Source organism: Peromyscus maniculatus, chromosome 5 (assembly GCF_049852395.1).
Source record: "Peromyscus maniculatus bairdii isolate BWxNUB_F1_BW_parent chromosome 5, HU_Pman_BW_mat_3.1, whole genome shotgun sequence".
NCBI classification, from domain to species: Eukaryota; Metazoa; Chordata; class Mammalia; order Rodentia; family Cricetidae; genus Peromyscus; species Peromyscus maniculatus.
The window spans coordinates 71,206,265-71,225,008 of NC_134856.1; the positions used below are offsets into that span (position 1 = coordinate 71,206,265).

The following is an 18,744-nucleotide window of genomic DNA, read 5'->3' on the forward strand; positions in this document are numbered from 1 at the left end:
GCTTTGTTTTTCTTAGACAAATCATATTTTACACTTGATCTCAGTAACTGAACAGTGATCGTTTAATAATTTTTCCAATAAACTTTTTCTGTTTAGTGACACTTGTGATTTTATTTTACAAAAGAAATTTATTATTTACTTTGCAAGGTACCATTTTAAGTATTATGTACTTTGAACTCATTAAAAAAATTCAGGGATGGTAATGCTTGTGTATAGTCTCAGCACTTGGGAGGTAGAGGATCAGCGGTTTAAAGTCATCCTCTGGGGCATAGCAAATTCAGGGCCAGCTTGGGCTACATGAGACCCTGTCAAAAAAAATTAAAAATATCTCTGAAATAATAGGTAATAATGACACAAACAGGCATATGATGTCGTTGTTTATATAGTTTGACTGGTCCTTATCCCAAATGCTTGGGCTAGAGTGTATTTAATTAATGTGCTGGTTTGCTGGTTTGTTGGTGGACGAGATCTGACACTGTGCACACATACATCTGGCCAGCATCTCAAGTGCTGTCTCTCCAGTGCTCTCTGGTTTTCCCGAGACCTGTTAGGTGAAGTAGGGAGTTTCTACTTCTGCTGTCATATAAATACTCAAAAAGTTGTACATAGTGGAAGATGGTTGAGTTTTTAATTAGTAATATACCTTGCATTATCATCCTCAGAGCCAATCAGTCAAGGCATAGGCATGCTTTAAACAGCTTGCCGACCACAGTCTCAGCTATAAACCAAGGGTCTAGATCAAAGAGTCGAGTTCAGAGACCATGTCCCTCTATGCCATATCCTAGAAACAACAACAAAATAACTTTGAGCCAGATGAAAGTTGCAACCATAAAGTTAATAATACAAGGACATAAAAAGAAAACCAGTGTTTTGTGTTTTCTTAGCAAGTAAAATCATCAAAAGAGGTTGGATGGCCGTGAAGAAGATCTGGCTCTTTAAGCTTTAAGTAGACTCTGTCTTTAAGTCACTGTATGACCTGTGGTAAGAGGTAACAGAGAACAGTCTTGTCATTAGGACTTGTAGAATTTATGTGAGGGCCTCTTACGACAAATAATGCAAAAATGCTTTCTCAAGAACACATCCTGGGATGTACTAATATACTAGGAAGCTGACTTCATTATACGTTAAGTACAAACAACTAGAGAAGGAGGCGTGTATACTTACTGTGTATGTCAGCATCTGTCCTGTCTTATTCACTTGGAGGACAACCCTATCTCTTTTCCTCCCGCCCCCGCTTTTCTTCTGTCATTGAGCCTGGAGCCTTCCATGTTCTAGGCAAACACTTTACCCTAAGCAGTCCCTGCAGCGATTTTCAAATAAAAAATTCATCCACTGTAAGCATGCAAATTTACTTGTGTAAAATGTTTACCTCAATCCTTCAGAAAGTTCCATCATGCCGTTTCCCGTTTTTTTTTAACAATGACTTTTATATCTTCTGATTGGTGTTTCCCCCTCACACTCTATCTCAGCCTTCTTTACTTTGCTTTGTCTAGTTACTCTGATTTTTATAGATCTATTTGTTATCCTTTAGTTTCTTCTAATTTTGAGCTTTTGTTCAATCAAATGACCTTGTTATAAAGTCTTTCACAGGAATTGAATCTGATATCCAGCCATTTCTTACCTTTTTTCACTCTTAGTTAATGGGCACTCGTGGTTGGGAAGTGAAATGCACAGGGAGATGCAGATCAGAGTCTTCTTAACTGGAGGGATCTGTGAGTGCTGTCTTCTTTCCTCATAGTCCACAGTTTGCCCTTGTTACTAAATCCGGAAGATCAAAGGCTCTGTGGGTATGTAGGAGTGAAGAGGCACTCATGTATGTTTCTTTTTATCTCTTCTTTGTATACAGGCCAATGAAAATGTAACCTTCCCTTCTTTCCTACAGGGGAAAGGTCAGGGACCAGAAGGGCTTGGATGTGTTCTTCTGGGTGGATGGAATAATTGAAACAACTGAGCTATGTGCTGTTAAAAAAATCAGTTTGTGGAGGGCAAAGTGAAATTGCTTACACTTACCCAGAAAGAACGCAGTAAAGAAGAGGTAACAAGGCCAATCAGAGACTGAAGAGGAAGAACCATGATCCATTAGAGGTTCCTGTGTGATTGAAAACAAACTGGAATATATCTGGGGTTGTGAGGCTATCAAAAGAATATTCTAGCTGGGCGGTGGTGGTGTACGCCTTTAGTCCCAGCACTTGGGAGGCAGAGGCAGGCGGATCTCTGTGAGTTCAAAGCCAGCCTGGTCTCCAAAGTGAGTTCCAGGAAAGGTGCAAAACTACACAGAGAAACCCTGTTTCAAAAAACCAAAAAAAAAAAAAAAAAAAAAAAACAGAAACAAAAAAAAAAACCCAAAAGAAGAATATTCTAGATGTGAATATAATGCACAGGTTAGTTTTCAAGTGTTAAAATTAGAGTCCAAAAGGATCTTTAAAGATCCTAACTTAGACTGAAGAACAAAAATACACACTGCTTACAAGGTAGAAGAGATGATGAAAGACGCTGACACAGAACGTCTCCTAGCAAAGGAATCAGGTGGATTCTTGACATAAGATCTTGCTATATATCCCAGGTTAGCCTCAAATTCAATCTTCCTGCATCAGCCCCTTCTCCCACCTCCAGTGCTGGGGTTACCTTGTCCATTTTAGAAATCATGTCTTAATTCCATACCAGTGCAGTTGAAGGAGCTCATGTTTCTTCGAGATTTCAGCTTTTTCTTTCTCTTTCACATTCTTCTTTCCCAGAACAGCCGTGGACTTGAGTTCATGGCCCTCGTTCCATAGCATCTTATTTTGTTTAATTTTCTTTAGGAGCTATGTTAGTCATGTAGTCGACTGCACATATTTAAGTTGTATGATTAACTATACGTGTAAAAATGTTACGTGATCAGGGAAGTGAGCATCCTTACTCCCCCCCCCCCCCCCGCCCCCCCACTACTCTTTCTGTCTCCTCTGTCCATCAGGGTGACTGCTGTCTGCTTCCTGATAATATAGACTCAGTTGTAGAAATTAGGTCTTTTGTGAATGGAATTATGAAGTAAGTACTCTATTGGTCTAGATTCTTTAACTTAGTGTAATTAATAGATACTTACATAGACAGGAGTTCATTTCATTGCTAAGTATTGATTAATGTATCACAGTTCATCTTTGTTTCAAAACCTTTGAGAAATTTTTCAGTTATAATAAACGAAGCTGCAGTGAACAATTTTGTGTAAGTTTTTATATTGACATAAAAAATCTGAATTTCTCTTGAGCAAATGGCTGTGTCACAGGAAAGACACATATTTAACTGTTTATGAAACCATAAGGTTGTTTTGCAAAATATCTGTACCATTTTAGTTGTCCATTAGCAGTGTGTGAGAGGTCCAGTTGCCTCACAGCCAGCACGGGCTGGTCTTCACAGTAAATAGGTCTTGATGTTCCATTGTGGTCCAGTGTGCATTTCCTGATCACTTACAATGTTGACCATTTCTTAGCTTCTTTAGTAAGGCATGCTCTGATCTTCTGCCCATTTAAAAAAAAAACAACTGGATTTCTAGACTCATTTTTATGTTCCATATGTCAGTTCTTGATGAGATTCCATTTATAGATACTTTCCACTTCCAACAAATTGTCTTTTCATTCTCTTACATATTTCCCACAACAAATTTTGATGAAATACATTTTTTTTTAAAAAAAAAAATAGAATGTAAGTAGAGGAAATGTCTTCCTTAGAGTTAGATTCTTAGCATGCTACGGTGAATTTTAGAAATAGTATGTCTTCATGCAAAAGTGTTCTAAGATCTTGATTGGGAGTGCTTTGAATCAATATACAAATATAAATCTATAGATAAATCTAGAGTTAATATGGTAACAACTCCAAATCTTGTAATCACGAATGTTCTCCGGTTATGTGGATATTCTTTCAGGTGTCTCAGTAATGCTTTGGATTTGAACCTTCAGTTTTAGGTCTTGCAAATGTTGTGTTATCTCAAAGTTCAGTGCCATTTTAGTTGATATGTCCGGGTTTTTATGCATATGTGTTTGTGTGTAGGTGTATGCAAATGATCACACCCTCTTCAGAGATATAGGATCCCCTGGAGCTGCAATTATAGGCAGTTGTGAGCTGTCCAACATGGATGATGGAAATCAAATTCAGGTCCTCTGCAAGAGCAGTACATGCTCTTAACTACCAAGCCGTGGTTATAGCCTGGTTGATACATCTTTTTAATTGTCAAGTTTCAGTTGTTGATTGCCGATATGTGAACATACCATGACTTTTTTTTTTTTTTTTTAACATTGCATAGTACTTTCACATTCCAATTACTTAGTTACGTTGCCTTACAACAAGCTTGGCTGGGTAATGTTTCTGTCTTACCCTTTCACCTTCATATTGTGGAAATAGACTTGCTGAGAGAAGATAATAGGAAAGGAGAGTCAGCATTTCTAAGTATTTGCTATCGGATGAAGGTGACAACTTTCAAGTTGCTGCAAGGAGCTTAGTTATAATTTAAAACAAAATTCTGTTAACAACTCAGTCATATAAAGTTACCTATTGGATTGGAGGTATGCTTGGACAATAGATACCTATTTGATGTTGAGCACACGAGACTAAATGAAGTCACCCAGAGAAGAAAGAGTTTAAAGAAGTCAATGGGTTCACTGTGGGGGTGGGGTTGCTGGCACCTCAGCTTGTAAGAAGCCTGTGGGGTGCACTGCGCTTCTCTGGGACGTGAGCCCGCTGTCAGTCGTCCCTCTCATGCTGGATCCAGCCTCTCCAGCAGCCAGACCAGCCAGATCTCCCACATTCTTCTCCCGCATCTAACCCGGTCTACACTCGGTCCCACTAGTCCAACCACTCCTGCCTGCACTGCCACAAACCTCCAGGCTTCTACCAGGACCCTGCCTGCATGCCATCACCCACCGGTCCCTCTGGCACCACATCTAACCTTTCCACTCATCTCCATCTCCCAAATCCTTCTCCAGGGTCTAGCCTGGTCCCCCCCAAAGATTCTCTCTTCTGCCACAACCTACTCTGTCCATATAAGATTTGAAACTATCAAAAAAAGTCCACGTACCCAGATACCATCAAAAAATAAAATGTGAAAGATCAAGCCAATATCTTCTCTTCAAAACCCACCAGTTTAGTCTTTAGGAATGTTTGGCAACGAGAATTACCTAGAAGAACCCCAGGACACAGAATTTAAAAGAACAATCATAAATGTCAAAGAATTCAAGGAATTTAAAGAAGACACAAAGAAACAGCTCCATAAAATTAAGGAGAAAGAACTTAAGGAAAATAAATGTCTAAGTGATGCCCGATAAACACAGACAAGGCTGATGGACATGATGAAGACAATCCAGGATCCAAGAACAAAATTCAGTAAGGGGATGGGAACACTGAAGAAGACTGAAGCTGAAATGAAGCTGGGATTGAAAAACTCAGTAACTCAACTAGAAGACACAAAGGAAAACTTTACAGGCAGACAAAGGATCTAGACCAAATAAACAAGGAATCTGAAGAAAAATATTTTTAAAAATTAAATGTGAGACACCATGAAGAAAACCAAACCTTTGAATTAGAGGCACAGATGAGGGAGAAGAATCTCAAATCAATGATATAAATCAGATCTTCAATAAGCTGATTGAAGAAAATTTTCCTAAACTAAGGAAAGACATACCCATAAAGATGCAAGAAGTACGCAGAGCACCAAATAGACAAGACCAGAAAAGAAAATCCCTATGGCATATCATAGTTAAAACAGTAAGTATGCAGAACAAAGAAAAGTATACTGAAAGCTTCAAGAGAAACACACACACACACACACACACACACACACACACACACACACACGACACACGACACACGACACACGACACACGACACACGACACATAAAGGAAAACCCATCAAGATAACATCTGATTTTTCCTATGGAACATTTGAAAGCCAGAAGAGCCTGGAACAATGCATTCTAAATCCTAAAAGACCACTACAGCCAGTCTGGATTAATAAGAAAGAAAAACTTTCCATGGCATAAACAGCCTAAAAAGATTTTTATATCCAAAAACCAAAATAAGAAGATACAGGAAGTATTCTTTTGGGCTAGAGAGAGGAATGAGCACAGCAGAGACTGGGGAGAGAAGTACAGAGCTTTACTGTACCACAAAGTACCACCAAGAGCACAAACAGCACCAAAAGTCAGCAACAGGATGACCACAATTAACACACATGACAACATTGTAGTAACAACTTTAAATATTAATGTCCTCAATTCTCCAATCAAAAGACACAGACTGGCTGGATCAAGAAACAAAATCTACCTATCTGTTGTCTACAAGAAACATCTTAGTTTTTTTTTTTTTTTTTTAAGATTTATTTATTTATTATGTATACAGCATGTATGAGTTCAGGCCAGAAGCGGGCACCAGATCTCATTATGGATGGTTGTGAGCCACCATGTGGTTGCTGGGAATTGAACTCAGGACCTCTGGAAGAGCACTCAGTGCTCTTAACCTCTGAGCCATCTCTCCAGCCCACATCTTAGTTTTAAAGACAGACACCACAAGATACATCTTAGTTTTAAAGATGGGTACCACCTTAGAATGAAAGGATGGACAAAAATACTCTCATCAAATCGGGCCAGGAAGTAAATAGGCCTTCTTATCCTAATATCTGACAGACTAGACTTCACATCAAAACTAAAACTTCATTCTGAATAAGGGAACAGTTACATTACTATCCTAAACATATATGTACCAAACCCTTGTGCAATCAATTTCATTTAAAAAAATGTACTACTGATTTAAAGACAAAGATTAACATCAATCCATTAATAGTAGGTGGTTTGAATACCCCACTTTCTCTAAAAGACAGGTCATCTGGACAAAAATAGATGCACCAGGATTAATTGACATCATACATCAAATGGATTTAACAGATCCACAGAATATTCCACACAAACACCAAAGAATACACATTCTACTCAGCAGCACATGGACTCTTTTCTAAAATAGATCACATCCTGGGACACAAAAGCAAATCTTTACAAAGTAAACAAAACAAACAAGCTTAAATAACTGCTGTACCCTGTCTGACCACAGTGCAATAAAACTTAAAATTGATGGCAAACAAATCTCTAATAAATGTACAGACGCATGGAGATTAATCTGAATGATGAGCGAGTCTAAAAAAGAAACAAAAATTTATCTGGAACTAAATGAAAAACAAAAATACAATACAACAAAACCTCTAGGACTCACTGAAAGCAGCCTTATGAGAAAAATTGATAACTAAGAGGTTACATTAAAAAAAAAAATCACAAATAAGTGACTTAATGATGCAACTCAGAAATCTGGAAAATCAAGAACAAACCAAATCCAAACCTAATTAATGTCAAGAAATAGTAAAAATCAGTGCAGAAGTCAATGACATAGAAACAAAGAAAATAATACAAAGAATCAACCAATCTAACAGCTGGTTCTTTGAGAAGATAAACACGATTGACAGACCCTTTGCTGTGGGATGTTCTGTATGGCAAATGTGTTGCTCTGAGTGGTTAGTAAATAAAACACTGATTGGCCAGTAGTCAGGCAGGAGGAAGTATAGGCGGGACAAGGAGGAGAAGAATTCTGGGAAGTGGAAGGCTGAGTCAGAGACACTGCCATCCAACACCATGACAAGCCACATGTGAAGATGTTGGTAAGCCACCAGCCACGTGCAAGGTATAGATTTATGGAAATGGATTAATTTAAGCTATAAGAACAGTTGGCAAGAAGCCTGCCACAGCCATACAGTTTGTAAGCAATATATGTTTCTCTGTTTACTTGGTTGGGTCTGAGCGGCTGTGGGACTGGTGAGTGAGAGAGATTTGTCCTGACTGTGGGCAAGGCAGGAAAACTCTAGCTACAACCCTTGGCCCAACTAACCAAAAGAAAGAAAGAGAGGATCCATAGTAATGGAATCAGAAATGAACGGGGAAATACTACATCAGACACCAAAGAAACTGAAGATATTATAAGAGAAAAGGGAATATTGTAAGGAAAGGCGAACTCCCAAACCTATCTACGAAGCCTGTATCATCCTCATACCAAAACTAGTAAAGGCACAACAGAAAAAGAAAACTACAGGCCCATATCCTTAATGACTATAGACTGAAAAATGCTTGCAAACAGAAAACAGACATACGTCACAAAGATTATACACTATGACCAAGTTGGCTTTATTCCTAAAATGTAGGGATGGTTCAACACATTCATGGCAATAAGTGTCATAAACTATATTAATGAACTTACAAAAATCCCACAATCATCTCAGTAAATGAAGAAAAAAGCCTTTGACAGAATCCAGCATACTTCATGATGGAAGTCTTAGAGAATGTAGGAGATGGGGCCATTACAAAGTTGTGCGGTCTTATACACTTCAATCTGTTATTATGAGAGAGGACAGGGAAACATGGGCCCGGTAGGTAGGTACATGTCAGGGGAATACATTCTCTTTGTGTCTCTGTTTTCTCACTGTGAAAGCCCGATAGGGACATTGACTCCTGTGAGGATGAGGGAGAAGGGATGAAATAGCTGCTTAGGATAAGGATACAGGATGTAATGTAGCTGACTGACCATTCTGACTGATGATTCCTCCTGGACTAGTCAGGTGACAGTGAGGAGTTTTGAAGGATCAAAGGTAAGGGAGTAAATTAATGCTGTTCTAGAGTGTGAAGAGTTGGGATAGGTGAGGCACAGTGTAAGGATTAAGACTTAGGGCACAAAAGGGAATGAAGTACTGAATTGGGGGGGGGTGTCTTTGATTTTAACCTGTAAAGGATTTTTTTAGTCTTGGTCAGGCAAAGGCTGAAGAGCAGAGGTCAAGGGACCTCAACAGTCAGAATCTTGGAAGGATTGTGATCTCTGTGCATATGGAATTTGGGCTTAGAACTGAGCTTTTCTGCTATTTTTTAGTATTTGTTGCATTGAACTATATGGAAAGGCTTAGTCTCCTTCCTTGCTGAGAGTTCTGCATCCCTTCCATTGTTTCTCCTCTTCACCCTTTGTGTATTGTGGGGTTTCCTTAGTATCGTCTTCCATGCCTTCTATGACATTTTTTGTTTTAATTATTGTGCCAGTAATTTTCAAGAATTCTCTCTTGTTCATTAATTTCCCACAGTATAGTTTTTTTTCATAGTATTAGTTTGGGCGTGGGGATGGAGAGATGGCTCAGCGGTTAAGAGCATTGCTGTGTAAGCTTAAGGACCAGAGTTTAGATCCTAGCATCCACTTGATAAGCTAGGAGAGATTCTGCATACACCTGTAACACCATCAATGAGTAGGTCACTCAGAGGAGGATTGCTGGAACTTGCTGCCTGCCAGCCTAACCTAGCCAAACATGACAAACTCCAGGTTCAGCAAAAGACCCTGTCTCAAAAGACATAAGGCAGAGAATGGTAGAAGACACCAGACACTCTCTGGCTTCAGCATGCATGTAGAGGTGCCTACACATGTGCATACACCATATGCACACACGCACATATATGCACATCTTTTTGGTTTGGGCAGTTGTAATGCATCTAACTCTATCAGCAAATATACATCTTCTCCACTAAGTTCATGCTTATACTTGGGTATTATGTTTGTACATAAAAATTTTTCTAAATTAAGTACCTTGTGCTCTGTAGTTAAGTGTTACATATCTTTGCACTTTAGGTGTCAAAAAATAAAGATGGAAAAGAACAAAGTGAAACCGTGTCACCATCTGAAGATGAACCGTTCTCCTGGCCAGGTCCCAAAACAGTTATGTTGAAGAGAACATCTCAAGGATTCGGTTTTACATTAAGACACTTCATTGTTTATCCCCCGGAGTCTGCAATTCAGTTTTCATATAAGGTAAGAGAATTCCATCTCCTCTGGGCTTCTTCCCTTTCTCACCTCCCCCCTTGCCTCCTTTCTATCTTAAAATTAGTGGTATATTTGCATTAAAAATTTTTTTATGTATTTTTTAAACCTATAACAAAAATTTTGCCGGGCGGTGGTGGTGCACTCGAGAGGCAGAGGCAGGCGGATCTCTGTGAGTTCGAGGCCAGCCTGGTCTCCAAAGCAAGTTCCAGGAAAGGCGCAAAGCGCAAAGCTACACAGAGAAACCCTGTCTCGAAAAACCAAAAAAAAAAAAAAAAAAAAAAAAATTTTAATTTCCAAAATATACTGATTCTAAACTATATATATTTTTCAGAGACTTATAGCTTCGTTTTACTCCTTGTGATATGTAACTTCCCCTACTGTCTAGACAGATTCTGTATTCTCTGGGCAGACAGTGGCAGTTGTTGGTTAAAATACGATGGTGGTTACAGATACTTAAGAATAGAAACTGCTAACTTTTGGATGTATCATATGGTGGTGAGTCAGAATCTTAAAGCATGGTGATCAGGGTAAACTGCATGAACATGCTTCAGTAGAGAGCACTCCTGTTGGAAAGGGTCCGTGTGTGGTGATTTTAGCTGCAGTTGACATATTGACTCGCTGTTCTTTACCACCATCATTAGTGTTAGCTTACTTCATCCACAGCAGAGACGTGGAGCAAGTGGAATTAGCTGCATCTAACAGACATGAAAACTGAGTTAAGTCCTGTAAGTAGAGAGGGCCTGGAATTTGAACTTGGCTAATGTATTAATTAGAGACATGTAAAGATAATTGTCCAGTTGTACCTAGAGATGACACTTTTTTTTTTTTTTTAAGTTTTTGAGATACAGTCTCACTGTGTAGCTCTGGCCGACCTCAGACTCAGATATTTGCCTGCTTCTGTCTCCAGAAAGCTGGAATTCCAGGTGTGCCACATCTTCTTGACCCTCACTTCTTTTTCTCTAAATACCTCTTTCCAGGAAACTATTGTAGGATAACCTTTGAAAGGCACTGAATATCTTTTAAAGGTTATAAATAATTTCTGCTGTTGGAATTAGAATTTGCTAGTCAGGTTTCCTAAAATGTCTGTACAGCTACTGTCTAGCTACTTTAAGAACCTATTGATCTTTAAAAGCTCTGGTAGTATTACTTACATTTTCGCTAGATATACATGCTAGAGCTGTGTAATTTTTGTCTGTTTCATTTAGATCACAAGGAGCATGTAAGTAATAGAATTTCTATAAAATAATTTGCTTAACACAGGTTAAAAATATATCTGTATTAAGCCGGGCGGTGGTGGCGCACGCCTTTAATCCCAGCACTCGGGAGGCAGAGCCAGGCGAATCGCTGTGAGTTCGAGGCCAGCCTGGGCTACCAAGTGAGCTCCAGGAAAGGCGCAAAACTACACAGAGAAACCCTGTCTCGAAAAAACCAAAAAAAAAAAAAAAAAAAAAAAAAAAAAAATATATCTGTATTAGTAAGTGTGGAGTCTAAGGAATCCGGGTCTGACCCCACCTCTGTCCCACATTAGCTCTGTGACCTTGAGCACAGCACTTGGGGACAACAGCAGTGCCTTGTCACAGGTTGTGTGCTGACTGTGCAGCATGACACATTTGGAGTGGGAACTGATAGACAGTAATGCTCAGGATAGCTATGTGAGGCCGGGCTTTGGCGCAGATATTCACACGTGTAGGTCTGTCTTTATATGTTTTCCCTGGGAAATACATATTGGAGAATTTTCCACTTTTATATTGAAATTTTATCTATTCACTCAAAGACCTTGTGTGTGTGTGTGTGTGTGTGTGTGTGTGTGTGTGTGTGTGTGTGTGTGTGTGTGTGTGTCTGAGGAGTAGACCTAGGGCCTTACACATGACACTTGCTAGGTGGGCACCGCATCACTGAGCTATGCTCCCAGCCTTAAGAGAATTTAAAATAATTTTTAGTGTTATATAGTTTTTAGAAAGTGTGCAATTGATAAAAACAATGTCTCTATTATGTCACTTAGCTGGCAACCGATTAGTCTCAGAACAGAGCTTATAACCAGAAGAAGAAAAACAACATTTGGGCAGCCAAAATAAAGGTCAAGAGTTATGTAATAAATCACCAGCCTTCAGCCAAAGCTCCGTTTTCCTTTCTACAATGCATGGTAGCTTTGATTCGGTCAAAGGCTCAGCAAGTACTTGCCTTGATGTATTTTCATACTAGCTTTTTAAAGTTGCCCGTCTAACTTCTCAGCTAGACATAGGCAGCATGGCAGCGAGAGCCTAAAGACAGCAAACATGAACTTCCAAATGAGTACAAGAACTTAAACATGGAGCGATTAGCCCTGTGTGCTGTCATGGCCACCGAGAGCTCACTGAAGGTCACTGCAGTACAGTAAATAATGACCCCCGGCTCTCTTTCAGCCTCACCTCTCCAACTGCTCGTGCGCTGCCTCCCCCTAAATACCTCTGTGACGTACCCCACCCTCATGCCAGTTTTCAGTACTTGGTTGATTTCTTGTCCCTAACTTGGCTTCACTCACAGCCTTTTATTCTTGTGAAAACTCCACCCTTCTGACAAAGGTGCTTAGTAAGATTCTAATTGGTATTATTTATAAACCAGGAATTTGCTTGAAGTTCAGCTGTGATCAGATAAGAGTTTACTGTTGGTGCTCAAATGTGTATTTTGTTTTATTTTCTAGGATGAAGAGAATGGAAACAGAGGAGGTATGCCATAAAATCTTCATACTTCTCTAAACATTGCCCTGTGCATTCTCGCGGTTGGGGGGGGGGTTGTCTTAACTGAATTGAGTTCACGTGTAGAGCGGTTTTGAGGTGTGAGAATCTTGGGAGTTGAATGTCCTTTGCTGCCACGTCAGGGTTTTGTGAATGCCTTCACTGGATTGGTACCATTTGAACACTAACGCTTTCCGTATTTATGCAGCACAGTTCTAAGGGCACTGTGGGGAGGGTTTTGATTGAGGTCCGAGGGCCTTTGTAAACTTAGTGCTCCATTCAGGGCTGGAGGTGTTGTGCTTCGGTCAAGGTGGCTTCGGGTTCTTCTTCCCCCTACTCTATTTCTTAAATACACTTGAGAACCTTCGTAAAAGGTCCAGGCTGAAAAGGGGTTATTTCTTAATAATTCTGATTTGATAATTTTCAGTCAACTGTAATGAGTTAAGTTCACATGCAATAGAATAGATTCATACAAACTTTATTTCTGGGGCTGGAGAGATGGCTCACCAGGTAAAAGTAGTTGCTGCTCTTCTGGAGAACCTGAGTTCGGTTCCCAGGACCCACATCCAGCGCTCAGAGGTGCATTTTTCTAGCTCCAGGGGACCTGATGCTTGCTTCTTAAATATCCATAACTGTGAGACAGTGAGCAAAACTAAGAAATTGACATTGATGGGGTGTTAGTACATTAGCTACAGGCGTTTAATGTCATCGGCTTTTCCACTAGTCTTGTTGGTTTTGTTGGTTTTTGTTGTTGTTCTAGAATCCCACTTTGCACGCAGTTGTGACACTTCCTTAAAGTCCCCTAGTCTGTCTTCCCTTCATTCTTTCTGTATCTCGTGACCTCAGCATTGTTGAATCTGCCAGTTTTGTTTTGTGGAATTGTTTATTCACTTGTTTATTCACTTGGTTTTGTCTGATGTTGTCTTCTTACTACCAGTTCAAGTTTAATGTGCTTTAACCAACAATACCACATTTGCACCAGTTATAAGTGTAGCGTTGTGTGAGATTTAGTAAGTGTATAACCCATGAATCTTCCATTCCCATCAAGCTATGATTTAAAAAGTAAGTATTCCACCATTTTGGAAAGTTCCTGTGTATTCTTTTGTAACTCATTTGGTTTCTTGTCAATATAGAAATTTGCATTTGATGGAATTTCTTGTCAAGTAGAACAATATAGAATATTCTTTCTGTGTCTTTTGCCTGACTTTTTTTTTTTTAATGTATGTATGGGTACTAACAGTATTACTATTTTTTTTTTTGGCTGAGTAATTTCATTTGAATCTATTCCACTTAGCCTTACTGTATCTTTGTTGTCTGTATCTTGCCAGCCTGCTTTGGGGTCCTAGAATTATCATGTTTAGGGTGAACATGAAAAGGAAGTCGTTTCTTTCGGTATCGTCATGTAGAAAGCATCAGAAATGTCACCTGCGCAAGCTGGGGCTCTCCTGTCTCCATCTGTTACACACGAGGCTTAGGACGAGTTCCAAACGCTCCTGCTGGGACAGGAACGGGGCAGCTGACAGAACCAGCCCGGGATGAGCAAAGGGCGTTTGAGTTCTCTCTCATCTTCCCATCATGTCCCAGGCTGGTGTGCTGAGGCAGATATGGCACACACAGAATCTAGAATGTCTTGCTTGTTACAGGGGAGATGCATGCTTAATAAATCTAGAAAAATATAATCAGAAAGCTGTGTGTGGGTGTTATGTATCTGCCACGGCCTGTTGAACTAATTGGATGTAGTTATGTGTGTAAGTGGGAAGAATAAATTTAAACACCTCAAGGGGCCAGGTATTAGAGAAAGAAACTTAGAGAGGAATAGTAACATGCAGATAAGGGATAATCTATCCATTTTATACCCACTCTTATTCAAAACGGGCATTTGTCCACATGTAGAAATACCGTGTTGTGATTAAATAGGAATAAGTTAATGAAAAGAAAGGGCACAGTGTTGGGGGGCGGGGCAGGAAAAGGGGAGTGGTTCTGGGCAGAGTATGGGAGGGGTCATATGGTCCAAATAGGTGAAATTCTCAAAGAAACTGACACATTTGGGGGTAAAAACATTAATTTGATTGACAGAAGATAAAGTACATAAATTTGTGCTGTGGGTCCAGTGTCATTATTAGAAAAAAAAGCTGAGTTTGCTTTTAAGCTTCCTAACAGCCAAAGGATCAATAGTAATAGTAATAGTTAGGGATACACATCACCTGTTTTAAAAAAAAAAAAATCTTGTTTGCATTGAAGTCTGAGGACAGAGCATCTTATATGTCCCTGTTCTGGAAAACAAAGAGAATGCTCCAGCAGCATTGCTCCAAATGGCTATTTTTCCAATGAGTTTGCATCCCAGGGTGCAATTCCTTTAAAGCTGTGGTTTTCCACCTTCCTAATGCTGCAGTCCGCTAGTACAGTGAGGCCAGCCTGGTCTATAGAGCCAAGGCTACGCAGAGAAACCTATCTCGAGCCCTCCCCCCATTACTATTATTATTTTTTGGTTGCTACTTTATAACTGTAATTTTTCTACTGGTATAAATCATAATATAAATATCTGATGTGCAGATGGTCTTAGGCAACCCTCGTGAAAAGGTTGTTTGACCCCCAAAGGGCTCACAACCCACAGGTTGAGAACCACTGCTTTAAAGGGTTTCTCAGGCTGGAGGAACGTTGTGTCTCAGGCACACGGGAATGCCTGTGAACGAGTTGGTTATCCCAGCATGGCTGCTGGTATTTCACAGGTGAGGCCAGAGGGCTCTGAACATCCTACCAGTAAGAAGTAACTTGGAAAGTCCAGAAGGTATGGCCCTTTTGTCCCTGAGGAGAACTTGGGACACCTAAAGACGCTAGTCTGTTACACACTAGACATACACTTTGGTATGGAAGAGCGCTGCTGGGTGTGGGGAGGGCGAGGGAGTGTGCCATCAGCAGGCACTTGAACACTTAATCCAGCCAGACATCAGAGTGTGCGTTAGGGGTCTGTTAACCACGAGGATGAGGTAATAGTCCTCTTTTGTAGATAAAAGAGCTAAAATAGCTCATGCAGATCACATGGCTAGTGAGTGGCAGAGCTGGACTTTTCCAATCAATTCTCTCACGTACTTTTTAAGTTCTTAGTTTTGTTTTTAAACTTGCATCTGTTGACTTATTTTTAAGTATTCTTCCTGATTTCTTTTTTGTTTTTCACAAGCATTTTACTTCAAAAAAATGTTCTCACATTTAGGGCCAAGAGTTATTAGGTAAATATATAGTGTGTTTTGAAATTGACCCTGGGAAGCCTACATGGAGAAGGTTAAGATCAATGGAACTTGTTTCCTATTTGTGAACACCTAAAGATAAAACATTCACATTAAGGTGAGGGAGCCCTAAATACCTTCTAGAAGGAAATTTTACTCACAATGACATTCTGAACAGCTGTTTAGCAATGGACCTAAAAAATCCCCTGAGCCTGAGGAGTTTCCAGTGGTCTGCCTGCCTGATCATACTTCCACCTTCCAGGGCTGCGTGTGTCCTCCCAAGTGTGCTCCCGGGCTGCACAAAGCCCTCTCAGCCTAAGCACAGTAACAGCGTTTCGCTAAACTAGTTGTGCATTGATCATATTCCGTGCTAAAAAACTGCCGGCTCCTGAACAATGACTTATAGATGCGGGTTTTTTTTTTGAGTGCCCCCTCCTCAGAGGCAGCTCGGATATTATTCACTGTTTGAATTCAATGGAATGTTATGAGTTTTATTTGTGTGTTTCCTTTTAAAATGTGTTTTCAAGCCTGTTGAGATTATGAAACTTTCGTGTGAGTTGTGTTTAGTGTACTGGAATCCCAGCCTCCAGTGTAGTGATCAGAGATGAAATGTGGCCTCGCTGGAGAAGAGGTAACTGCTAGAATTGTATTCTAATGCCTAAGAGACCCTGCTGGAGTGCCACCATTCTGTAAAGCAACTAAAGTCTAGGTCTGATATTTTTCCTGTTGGCCATTTAGTAAAATTTCTTTTGGCATTTAATTTTCTAATAATTAAATTACGCAGCCTTTTTTTTTTTTTAACATCCCACACTTGCATGTTATTTTATGTTTTAAAACATTATTTTTCAGCTGGGCATTGGTGACATATGCCTTTAATCCCAGCACTCCTCTGGAGGCAGAGACATATAGATCTCCGAGTTGGAGGTCAGCCTGGTCTACAGAGCTAGTTCCAGGACAGCCAGGGATGTTACATAGGGAAACCCTGTCTTGAAAAGCAAAACGAATCAAAAAATAGTTTCCATTTTTGAATTTTCTGTACAGTGATGTAATACAAGAAAAGACCATATACTGTTTTGGAGAGAATAGCTGTTTTGGACAATTGACCTTTAAAATCCTGGAGTAAATACTCATAATCATATGAGAATAAGGTTGGCTGTTGCTATTATTTCCTTTTCTTAGTTCCATTGTTCTAGCGTGTTAATAATGGGGTGTCTCAGTTGTGACCTTTGTGATTTGGCTATTTCTGACTGAATAGCTCTGTAGTCTGTACGAGTGTACGCCAAGAGTAACAAGGCCCAGGACAGGCCACATGCAGAGGAAGTCGTTCGCTGGCCTCAGGCTTGCTGGAGCGACTCAGCATTAGCACCTTAGAGTTGGAACCACTACAGCCAAAGCCCTTGGACTTAAGGCCTGTGGGAGAGTCCATCTGGGAAATCTTGGTTGGCCTCTGTGTCCATGAGCTTTCGCTCTGTAAAGTCCAGCCTTCACCATGTATTCTCTCTTGTGCTTCTCAATCCCCAGGGAGGGAATTGCATTGGACCAGTTAATCATTCAGTGCAGATGTACCTTGGTGCTTCATTCAGAAACAAGTGTGCTTCAGGAAATGCATTTTTAGTGATGAAAAGAAGGCTTATAAAGCTGAGAAAATGCAGTCTATTTGTGCTAGTATTTCCATTAATTATCTGAAAACACATTCTTTCAGAATAGCGTAGCTAAAATATGGACCTAAAATTGTGTTGCAAGAAGTTTTTCTTCTGGGCTGGTCAGTAGCCAGAGATTTGTTGGTAAGCATGAGAAATACATTTACATTTCTTTTCAAATGCAGCATTCTAACTGAGCTGGGTGGAGGCCTTAGCTGAACCCTGTAGGATACAGGTTTAATTGGGTTGTTTTTAATGTGCTTGACTGGGTAGGTATTAATTCATCGCATATTTTCTGTTAATTTTTAGAATAGCCATAGGTGTCTTAGTCTTGAGCACATCTTAGGAAGAAGGAGAGATAGATGGTCATGATGGTGAGTGACAGCAGTGCCACGGGGCAGCCGTGGTGGTGACAGCGATATTCTGGGGCTTCCCTCTTTAATCCTTAGGTGATGTAATCGAGACATGACATCTGAGTCATTAGCAAGAGGTAGAGTAGCTGGGTCGGGCGTTTCCTCTCAGTTTCTGCCATGGCCTCTCAGAGCTTAATTTTTGTGGAATTCACGCTTGAAAGTGTGGATGACAGAGGGTCATATGTTCTCTTGAATTGTACACACTATTAACGGATCGCTTGTGCAGCTCCAGGTGTGGTTTTGGTTTGCATAACGTAGCATTTCACACATGTTCTTTAATTTCCTCATTTTCACAGGCTAGCGTGTTACTGGCTTTTGTTTGTTGAGTCTCTGCTTAATAATAAGGCATAGTTATTATCCTTTTTTCCCCGTATTTCTTTACATTTATTTATTTATTTATTTTACAGCACCACCTCAGTTTCCCCTCCCTCCTCTATTTCCAGTCCCTCCCCATATTTATTATCTTAATGTCTGAGTTTGCTTTTCATTTTGGTTCAGTTATATTTTTGGTATGTGGAATGTTTTTTGTCAGTTATCTTTATGAGATAAGGGAAGTCCGAGGTATGGACCTAAAATAAATTAGATGTGAGCAAAAAGTATTTCTATAGAAATATAACTGCCTTTTCAACATAAACACTGAATTTGACCAAAATATTCATTGACATATAAATAGGCAAATTGTGGTATATCCACAAAGAACTGGATGAATCTTGAAAACTTTTTCTTTCTTTAAACAAATTCTCCTTATATAGCTTGGTACTGTATAGACCAGAGTGGCCTTGAGCTCACAGAAATCTTCTTGCCTCTGCCTCCTCAGTGCTAAGATTAAAGGTGTAGACTACCATGCCTGGCTTGAGAACAATTTTTTGTCATTAATTATAATAAAATTTACCA

At 39.8% G+C, this 18,744-nt stretch overlaps 1 protein-coding gene across 19 annotated transcripts in view; it reads left to right on the forward strand.

Moving 5' to 3' along the window:
- Positions 1-18,744, forward strand: part of Arhgap21 (Rho GTPase activating protein 21) — a 128,467-nt gene that overhangs the window by 46,321 nt on the left and 63,402 nt on the right. For all 19 annotated transcript variants that reach the window (XM_076572578.1, XM_076572570.1, XM_076572577.1 and 16 more), the window contains 2 exons: positions 9,668-9,847; positions 12,540-12,564. In XM_076572578.1, coding sequence (XP_076428693.1) covers positions 9,668-9,847; positions 12,540-12,564 — 205 coding nt within the window. The remainder of the gene's footprint in view (positions 1-9,667; positions 9,848-12,539; positions 12,565-18,744) is intronic.